This window comes from Bison bison, unplaced genomic scaffold, assembly GCF_000754665.1.
Source record: "Bison bison bison isolate TAMUID 2011002044 unplaced genomic scaffold, Bison_UMD1.0 scf7180017864324, whole genome shotgun sequence".
In the NCBI taxonomy this organism is placed as follows: domain Eukaryota; kingdom Metazoa; phylum Chordata; class Mammalia; order Artiodactyla; family Bovidae; genus Bison; species Bison bison.
Window position 1 is genome coordinate 11,912,613 of NW_011494896.1, and position 10,319 is coordinate 11,922,931.

The following is a 10,319-nucleotide window of genomic DNA, read 5'->3' on the forward strand; positions in this document are numbered from 1 at the left end:
AAACTAAAGACCTATATATAGAAAACTATAAAACACTGGTGAAAGAAATCAAAGAGGACACTAATAGATGGAGAAATATACCATGTTCATGGATTGGAAGAATCAATATAGTGAAAATGAGTATACTACCCAAAGCAATTTATAGATTCAATGCAATCCCTATCAAGCTACCAACAGTATTCTTCACAGAGCTAGAACAAATAATTTCACAATTTGTATGGAAATACAAAAAACCTCGAATAGCCAAAGCGATCTTGAGAAAGAAAAATGCAACTGGAGGAATCAACCTACCTGACTTCAGGCTCTACTACAAAGCCACAGTTATCAAGACAGTATGGTACTGGCACAAAGACAGAAATATAGATCAATGGAACAAAATAGAAAGCCCAGAGATAAATCCACGCACATATGGACACCTTAACTTTGACAAAGGAGGCAAGAATATACAATGGATTAAAGACAATCTCTTTAACAAGTGGTGCTGGGAAATCTGGTCAACCACTTGTAAAAGAATGAAACTAGAACACTTTCTAACACCATACACAAAAATAAACTCAAAATGGATTAAAGATCTCAACGTAAGACCAGAAACTATAAAACTCCTAGAGGAGAACATAGGCAAAACACTCTCTGACATACATCACAGCAGGATCCTCTATGACCCACCTCCCAGAATATTGGAAATAAAAGCAAAAATAAACAAATGGGACCTAATTAAACTTAAAAGCTTCTGCACATCAAAGGAAACCATTAGCAAGGTGAAAAGACAGCCTGCAGAATGGGAGAAAATCATAGCAAATGAAGCAACTGACAAACAACTAATCTCAAAAATATACAAGCAACTCCTACAGCTCAACTCCAGAAAAATAAATGACCCAATCAAAAAATGGGCCAAAGATCTAAATAGACATTTCTCCAAAGAAGACATACAGATGGCTAACAAACACATGAAAAGATGCTCAAGAATATTGAAGTTATATCAACTATCTTTTCTGATCACAATACTATGATACTAGAAATCAACTACAAGGGGAAAAAATGTAAAAAACCAAAAACACGTGGAGGCTAAACAATATGTTACTAAACAACCAATAGATCACTGAAGAAGTGAAAGAGGTAAAAAGATACCTAGAGACAAATGAAAATGAAAATACAATGATCCAAAACCTATGTGACATAGCAAAAGCAGTTCTAAGAGGCAAGTTCATAGCAATACAAACTTACCTCAGGACACAAGAAAACTGACAAATAAATTAACATTACATCTAAAGCAAGTAGAGAAAGAGGAACAAAGAAAACCTGGATTTAGCTGAAGGAAACAAATCATAAGATCAGAGCAGAAATAAATGATAAAGAGATGAAGAAAATGATAGGAGCAATCAATGAAAAATACAAGCTGTTTTTCTTTTTAAAAGATAAAAATTGGTAAACCTTTACCCAGATTCATCAAGCAAAAGGGGAGGGGGCACAATCAATAAAATTAGAAATGAAAACGTAGAAGTTACAACTAACACCAAAGAAATACAAAGGATCATAAGAGACTAACACAGGCAACTGCGTGCCAATAAATTGGACAACCTGAAAGAAATGGACAGATTCTTAGCAAGGTATGATCTCTCAAGACTGAACCAGGAAGAAGTAGAAAATATGAACATACCAATCACAAAGAAAGGCAATGCCAAAGAATGGTTAAACTACTGCACAATTGCACTCATCTCACACTCTAAAGTAATGCTCAAAATTCTCCAAGCCAGACTTCAGTAATACATGAACCGTGAACTTCCAGATGTTCAAGCTGAATTTAGAAAAGGCAGAGGAACCAGAGATCAAATTGCCAACATCTGCTGGATCATGGAAAAAGGAAGAGAGTTCCAGAAAAACATCTGTTTCTGCTTTATTGACTATGCCAAAGCCTTTGACTGTGTGGATCACAATAAACTGTGGAAAATTCTGAAAGAGATGGGAATACCAGACCACCTGCCCTGCCTCTTGAGAAACCTATATGCAAATCAGGAAGCAACAGTTATAACTGGACATGGAACAACAGACTGATTCCAAATAGGAAAAGGAGTACATCAAGGCTGTATATTGTCACCCTGCTTATTTAACTTATATGAAGAGTACATCATGAGAAATGCTAGGTTGTATGAAGCACAAGCTGGAATCAAGATTGCCGGGAGAAATATCAATAACCTCAGATATGCAGATGACACCATACTAATGGCAGAAAGTGAAGAGGAACTAAAAAGCCTCTTGATGAACGTGAAAGAGGAGAGTGAAAAAGTTGGCTTAAAGCTCAACGTTGAGAAAATGAAGATCATGGCATCCGGTCCCATCACTTCATGGGAAATAGATGGGAAAATAGTGGAAATGGTGTCAGACTTTATTTTTTGGGGCTCCAAAATCACTGCAGGTGGTGACTGCAGCCATGAAGTTAAAAGATACTTACTCCTTGGAAGGAAAGTTATGACCAACCTAGATAGCATATTCAAAAGCAGAGACATTACTTTGCCAACAAAGGTCCGTCTAGTCAAGCTATGGTTTTTCCTGTGGTCATGTATGGATGTGAGAGTTGGACTGTGAAGAAAGCTGAACGCTGAAGAATTGATGCTTTTGAACTGTGGTGTTGGAGAAGACTCTTTCGAGTCCCTTGGACTGCAAGGAGATCCAGCCAGTCCATTCTGAAGGAGATCAGTCCTGGGTGTTCTTTGGAAGGAATGATACTAAAGCTGAAACCCCAATACTTTGGCCACCTCATGTGAAGAATTGACTCATTAGAAAAGACTCTGATGCTGGGAGGGATTGGGGGCAGGAGGAGAAGGGGCCGACAGAGGATGAGATGGTGGATAGCATCACCGACTCGATGGACATGAGTTTGGGTGAACTCCGGGAGTTGGTGATGGACAGGGAGGCCTGGCATACTGCAATTCATGGGGTCGCAAAGAGTCGGACATGACTGAGTGACTGAACTGATCTGAACCAATCACAAGCACTGAAACTGAAACTGTGATTAAATGCTCCTAACAGGCGAATTCTACTAAGCATTTAGAGAAGATTTACCACATGTTCTGAAACTATTCCAAAAAAAATTGGCAAAAGAACAAAAACTCCCTAACTCATTCTATGAGGCCACCATCACCCTCATACTAAAACCAAAGATACCACAAAAGAAGAAAATTACAGGCCAGTATCACTGATGAACATAGACACAAAAGTCCTCAACATAATACTACCAAACTGAATCCAACAACACATTAAAAGGATCATACACCATTATCCAGTGGGATTTATCCCAGGGATGTAGGAATTTATCAATACCTACAAATCAATCAGGGTAATATACCACATCAACAAATTAAAAAATAAAAACCATATGATAATCTCAATAGATACAGAAAAACTTTGGATCAAATTCAACACCTATTTATGATAAAAACTTTCCAGAAAATGGGCATAGAGAGAACATACTTCAACAAAATAAGGGCAATATTTGACAAACCTACAAATAACATCATAAATCAACAGTGAGAAACTGAAAACATTTCCTTTAAGGTTAGGAACAAGACAAGGATGTCCATTCTCATCACTTTTATTCAGCATAGTTTTTGGAAGTCCTACCTATGGCAATCAGAGAAGAAAAAGAAATAAAGGGAATCCAGACTTGAAGAACCTAAACTGTCATTGTTTGTGAATGACATGATATATACATAGAAAATCCTAAAGATGCTTCCAGAAAACCACTAGAGCTCATCAATGAATCTGGTAAAGTTGCAGGTTACAAAATTGAAGACACAAATGGTTAGAAAGATATGCCATGTTCATGGATTGAAAGAATTGATATCGCTGCAACAGCTATACTACCTAAGGCAATCTACAGATTGAGTGCAATCCCTATCAAATTATCAATGACATTTTTCACAGAACTAGAACAGAAAATCTTAAAATTTTTATGGATACAAAAGTATCTTGAATAGCCAAGCAATATTGAGAAAGAAAAATGGAGCTGGAAGGATCAGGATCCCTGACTTTGGCCTATATTAAAAAGCTACAGTCATCAAAACAGTATGGTAGTGGCACAAGGATAGAATTATAGATAAATGGGACAGGATATAAAGCCCAGAAATAAATCCATGCACCTGTGGCCAATTAATTGATGACAAAGGAGGTAAGACTATACAATGGAGAAAAGACAATTTCTTCAATAAATGAGGCTTGGAAAACTGGACACCATCATGTTAAAAAGAAATGAAACTAGATCATTCACCTTTTGACATAGCCTCAAAGTCTTTCTTTTGAGAGCATTCAGCTGACTGAATTTTGTATTTTGTCACTTGTATGTGCTTCCCAGTGCACCAGCTGTGACTTCTAAGTTTAGTTTCCTTGATGTACAAGAACTTCAGTTCATTTGGAGAATGAGGAATCTTCAGATTTTTATAATCCTCGCACCCCTCAGTTTATTTTTTAAAAACCTCTTCTGTCATCATCGAGTTTTTCAAAGCATTGACTTTTTTATTTTTTGGAAAATGTTGTACTTTTTAAACTCTGATCATACAGATTTCATATAACATTAATTAAACTCCTTCCCAGGTGGTTCAGTGGTAAAGAATCTGCCTGCCAATGCAGAAGACACAAGTTGAATCCCTGGATTGGGAAGATTTCCTGGAGAAGGAAATGGCAACTCCAGTTCCAGTACTGGAAAAGGCAACTCCAGTATTGTTTCCTGGGAAATCCCAAGGATGGAGGAGCCTGGGGGGCTGCACTACATGGGGTTACAAAAGAATCAGACATGACGTAGCAACTAAAACAACAACAATAATTACACTGTACATTTATAACAAGTACAGGTGTTCTAAGTCATATGGATTGTAAGAACAACTGATTCTTAGTGACTGTACAGCTGATCTGGTGGGCAGCATGCAGCAGGCCAAGGCCTCAGTCAGTCAGTTGCCTACTGGGGGTTAGGAGCCTTGGCTTAGTAGAAGTTGGTTAAGAGATTTTATTATGCCTGCCTAGTAGATCTGTTGTGAGAATTAGCTGTGAAAATATACCTCACATGCATAGAATACTACCTTAGCTCCTGTAAATGCTCATTAATATTAATTGTTGTTCTCATCATTAACTTGATCATTCGTATTATTGTTGTTGTTCTTGTACCATTATTAATCAGACCAAGCAAAGACCTTGAATTAGGATGGAATTGACATAAGAAAGATAAAAATGCCAGACCTAGTACCATCAAGTAGTATTGGAGGTGGAAAAATGAAGGTAGAAAGGAAGGATCAAGCCAGGGAATTAAAAAATTTATTCACTAGAACCTAGATAATGGAGCTGTGAAATGGGTGATGTAGGCAAGAAGCCTAGAGAAGTGGGCATGCTAGTTAAGAATGATAATTTCAACATTTTTATTTGAAGCATGATTTAGAAGAATGATTCCTAAATGCTGGTTCACAGACTGGTAGCTTGTTTCTGGGAGCTTGTTAAAGATGCAGAAATTCTGATTCCTGAGTCGCTAATGAGGCCCAGGAAGCTGTCTTACAAAAGGCTGCGGCTCAGGTAGATTTGGATGCACGGCCAGGTTTGGGAAGCTGTGCCGTGAACACATAGAGCACTGGAAGCCAAGGAACTTGGGCTGTAGTCCTGGGTCCAGAGAAGACTTGCTCTGTGACATCTCTGCGACTCCCTCAGACCTCTGTTGAGGGTCCAGGGAAATGAGGTGTGTGAAGTGTTTTAGCCCTTGTAGAGCCCTCGACACATGTAAAGCGGGGATTACATGTTAGGTTAGCAGCAGGTATTCTCTGTGTTTGACTTCAATCCCGGCAATCAAGGTTCCTCTCCCTGCTCTGCCCCCTCTCCATTCCTGCTCAAACAAGGGACTTGATCCACATGATCTACAATGTTCTCCAACTGCAAATGCCTAAAACTGTTTTCTGTTTTGCAGACACCAAATTTCTACCTGTTCTTGTGGATTTTCATGGATATTCTTTCTGCAGTTTTCATTGTTTCCATATTTCGTTTTCATTGGTAAGTATACATTTGTAATTTTGTATAATTTTTTCCAAAAATAAGACATAAATGGTTTTGTACCTTGTGAAATTTATGAAAAAAGTTACACTCTTCCCATAATCCCATGTGACAAATCCTCGGGGGGACAGGGTTTTAAAGGTTTTATCTTCCAAACCTCCTGTTTCTTCTCATACTGCCTGCAGCTCCACACACCCCTTCTACCTCCTCAATGTGAGACCATATTCTAAGGATAAGGACTTTCACTAAAGCTTAATCAAAGCTTTTTTTTTTTGACTATATATCCCTTGTGGATCAGTTGGAAGAGGACAAGAGTTGAAGGTTGTTCAGAAGAAGTGTCCCACCTTCCACAGAATGGGACAAAGCAGGGTGCTGTGTAAAGAGCAAGCTCACACTCCAGGAAGCCAGGGTTTTAGCCCTGGCTTTTTCTGTGGTTGCTGGGTGACCCTGGGAAAATCATTGCCCCTTTCCAGACCATAGTCTTTTTTATCTGCCCAATCAAATGACATTTGAGAATTCTTGAAGGGAAAAATGCATCAAGATCGTAAGGTTCAGGATGGGAGAGGGAACATTTGGTCGAAGAATTTTAGCTAGAAGAAAGCGTGGTCTTTAGATCTCATCATGCCCATTGTTTCCTCATTTGAGTTATCCTTTAAAAGAGGAAACTTCATACCCTCTGCCCAAGGTACCATTTGACTGGTAATGTTCTTTTCTGGCCACTACCTGTGTTACTGTTGCTTTGGAAGAGGTCTGCAAGGCTCATGGACACTCTGCTTCCTTCTAGGTGGAGAGAGAGCCAGAGTGAAAAAATTCGCCAGGGTATCACCAGTTACACAGGTAAAGTCAGAGGCCTAGCCCCCTCTAATCTCTTCATTCCTCCCCATTGCCTCCATGAGGCAGGGCTTGCCCTTAATATTTCTGACAAGAGTTGAAGGAGTCTAAAGTTACAGGGTGGGAACCACTGAGAAGCTGGGCAAAAAACAGGCTGTGCACAGACTCTGTGAGGCCCTCGACATCACAATATATTGTGGACTTTATCCTCTAAGCAATGAGACTCCTTGGAAGATTTTGAACATGGTTGTATATTTGCTTGCTTTGTCATATATTCATTCATCACACAGTTATAGAATACTGACTTTGTGCCAGGCAGTGTGAGACTGAAGTACCTGAAAGCTTTATATATGGAGGGTGTCTCTAGAACAGAGGCTCTGGTCCAGAGAGCAGTGAGGAAGCAGGAAAAGGTATAGCAGCAGTTAACATCTTTGGTTCAGCCATCTAGTTCCAGGACAGAGAAGCTGACATGCTCCTCAGGGCTGAATGTGCTTTATGTGGCTTCAGTTGTGATGTATGTTGGAAGGTGGAAGGAGAAAATTGCCAAGATCCTGGAATGCTGGACTAGAGTCTGCTGCTGCTGCTGCTAAGTCGCTTCAGTCGTGTCTGACTCTGTGCGACCCCAGAGACGGCAGCCCACCAGGCTCCCCCGTCCCTGGGATTCTCCAGGCAAGAACATTGAAGTGGGTTGCCATTTCCTCCTCCAATGCATCAAAGTGAAAAGTGAAAGTGAAGTCGCTCAGTCATGTCCAACTCTTAGTGACCCCATGGACTGCAGCCTACCAGGCTCCCCCATCCCTGGGATTTTCCAGGCAAGAGTACTGGAGTGGGGTGCCATTGCCTTCTCCGGGACTAGTCTAGACTCTGCATATAAACATCAGGAAATGGCAAGTGAGTTTCAGACAAGGGAGCAGTATGCTTAGTCACTTGTGTAAAGGGATAGAATAGCAAAATAACTTATTAATCAGCAGAATAACTCAGGACTGAGTAAGTGGGATAGGTCCAGTAAGGGAAGGGAAGCTAGTTTATCATTCAGGAGGTTGTGGGGATAATCACACAGTGAGTTACTGGCTTGGGAAGCCAGTGCAATGTTAAAGGGAAAACCAGTGAGGAGGCAGAAGACTGTGCAGTACATGATGCAGTTTCCTCCCATTGCTCTTGGAGTCTTTAGTAAAGTTGATACAATCAAAAATGATTGATTAATTTCTTGTGAACAGTTGTGAAGATGATGAGATACTTTGTATCAGCTATCAGTCTTCAACACATACATAACTTAGACTTTCAGGAATGTATCCACAGTTCAGTTCAGTTGCTCAGTCCTGTCGGACTCTTTGTGACCCCGTGAACCGCAGCACGCCAGGCCTCCCTGTCCATCACCAACTCCCGGAGTCCACCCAAACTCATGTCCATCTAGTCGGTGATGCCATCCAGCCATCTCATCCTCTGTAGTCCCCTTCTTCTCCTGCCCTCAATCTTTCCCAGCATGAGGGACTATAAAAAAAATAAGAAATTTGAAGAGTAATGATATTTTGTATAGTAAAGCTGAAGGTTTAAATCAAGTCACCCAAATTTATTAAGATATAGAGTAATTTCCAGTGACTCTGAGTATTATGAATTTTAAGAAGGTCACTCTGCAGGCTGTTAAGGAGACTGAAGGCTGTGTTCCAGCTGCCTTATGATATTCAGAAGTTATATCAGTAAAGTAGGGCTTCCAAAACAAAATACCATAGACTGGGTGGCTTAAGCAACAGAAGTTGATTTTTCTCACATTTCTGGAGGCTGGAGGTGCAGGATCAATGTGTCAGCAGGTTTGGTTTCTTCTGAGGCCTCTCTAATTGACTTGCTGGTAGACTCTTTGTTGCTGTGTCATCACACAGCCCTTCCTCTGTGCACACACAAACCCCCAATGTCCTCTGTGTCTCCAAGTTTTCTCTCTGATCAGACTGGATCAGGACTCACCATAATGGCCCCATCTTAATCATGCCTTTAAAGGCTTTATCTCCTAAATTAGTCCTATATTGAAGTTCTGTGGTTAGGGCTTCAACATATGAGTTTGTGTGGTACACAGTTCAGCCCATAATAGTAATCTAATCAAGAAATAAAGAGAATATGGAATTGGTGTGGAAAGCATGGATGGGATAGAAGTTCTGAAGGAAAGTTCAAAGAACCATTTAAATTTGAATGAAGAAAGGTGGGTATCATGCCTTAGAAAATAAATTAACTTGACAACAACTTCCCACCATATTTAAATGAGAATAAGAAAATAAGGTGAGTAGATAATAAACTAAGAATCTTTCATGTTTTTAATTTTTAGTTGCTTATTTACAGAAACCAGTTTTGCCTGATCTAAATAAATATATAGAAAGACCATTTGAGTACCTAAAAGAGACAACTAGAAGGCAAGGGATGAAGTTTAGTATCAGGGAATGAACAAGGATGACTGGAAAGAAGCCAAAACCACAACCTAGAGCTATCAGTTCAGGTCAATTACTCAGTTGTGTCCGACACTTTGTGACCCCATGGACTGAAGCACACCAGGCTTCCCTGTCCATCATCAACTCCCAAAGCTTGCTCAAACTCAGGTCCATTGAGTCGGTGATGCCATCCAACCATCTCATCCTCTGTCATCCCCTTCTCCTCCGGCCTTCAATCTTTCCCAGCATCAAGGTCTTTTCCAATGAGTCAGTTCTTCACATCAGGTGGCCAATGTATTGAAGTTTCAGCTTTAGCATCAGTTCTTCCAAAGACAGCCTGGAGCCATGCAGGGCGAGAAGACTAGGCCTTGCATACTAAGCCTAGTGTCACATCTTGCACCATGACTACCTTTAGATAGACATGTACTGCTGCACCTGCTGCTGCTACCTTTAGTATACACACACACACACACACACACACACACACACACACACACATCTTTAGGATATATTTTTCAGCCCTTCAAAGAAGTTGATCCTTTATCTTTTGTCTCATATAGTTTCTTACAAAAAGTCATTCAAAAAAGAAATCTTCCATTGTTTTAATCATTGTTCCTCTACTTATAATATTTTATCTTGTCTCATACAGTTTCTTATGAAAAGTCATCCAAAAAAGAAATCTTCCTTTATTTTAATCATTGTTCCTTTGCCTGTAATATGTCCTTTTTAAGGCTGTTTCTTTCTTTTTTTTTTAATGTGCTAATTTTATTTTATTTTTTTTAAATTTTATTTTATTTTTAAACTTTACAATATTGTATTGGTTTTGCCAAACATTGAAATGAATCTGCCACAGGTATACATGTGTTCCCCATCCTGAACCCCCCTCCCTCCTCCCTCCCCATACCATCCCTCTGGGTCGTCCCAGTGCACCAGCCCCAAGCATCCAGCATCGTGCATCGAACCTGGACTGGCGACTCGTTTCATACATGATAGTATACATTTTTCAATGCCATTCTCCCAAATCTTCTCACCCTCTCCCTCTCCCACAGAGTC

The 10,319-nt window shown here is 39.9% G+C and overlaps 1 protein-coding gene across 1 annotated transcript in view; it reads left to right on the forward strand.

Annotated features, from left to right (window-relative positions):
* The window catches only part of LOC104998190 (glycerophosphodiester phosphodiesterase domain-containing protein 4-like), a 111,171-nt gene that overhangs the window by 93,093 nt on the left and 7,759 nt on the right, over positions 1–10,319 (forward strand). The window contains exons 13-14 of the mRNA XM_010853256.1: positions 5,939–6,021; positions 6,806–6,858. Coding sequence (XP_010851558.1) covers positions 5,939–6,021; positions 6,806–6,858 — 136 coding nt within the window. The remainder of the gene's footprint in view (positions 1–5,938; positions 6,022–6,805; positions 6,859–10,319) is intronic.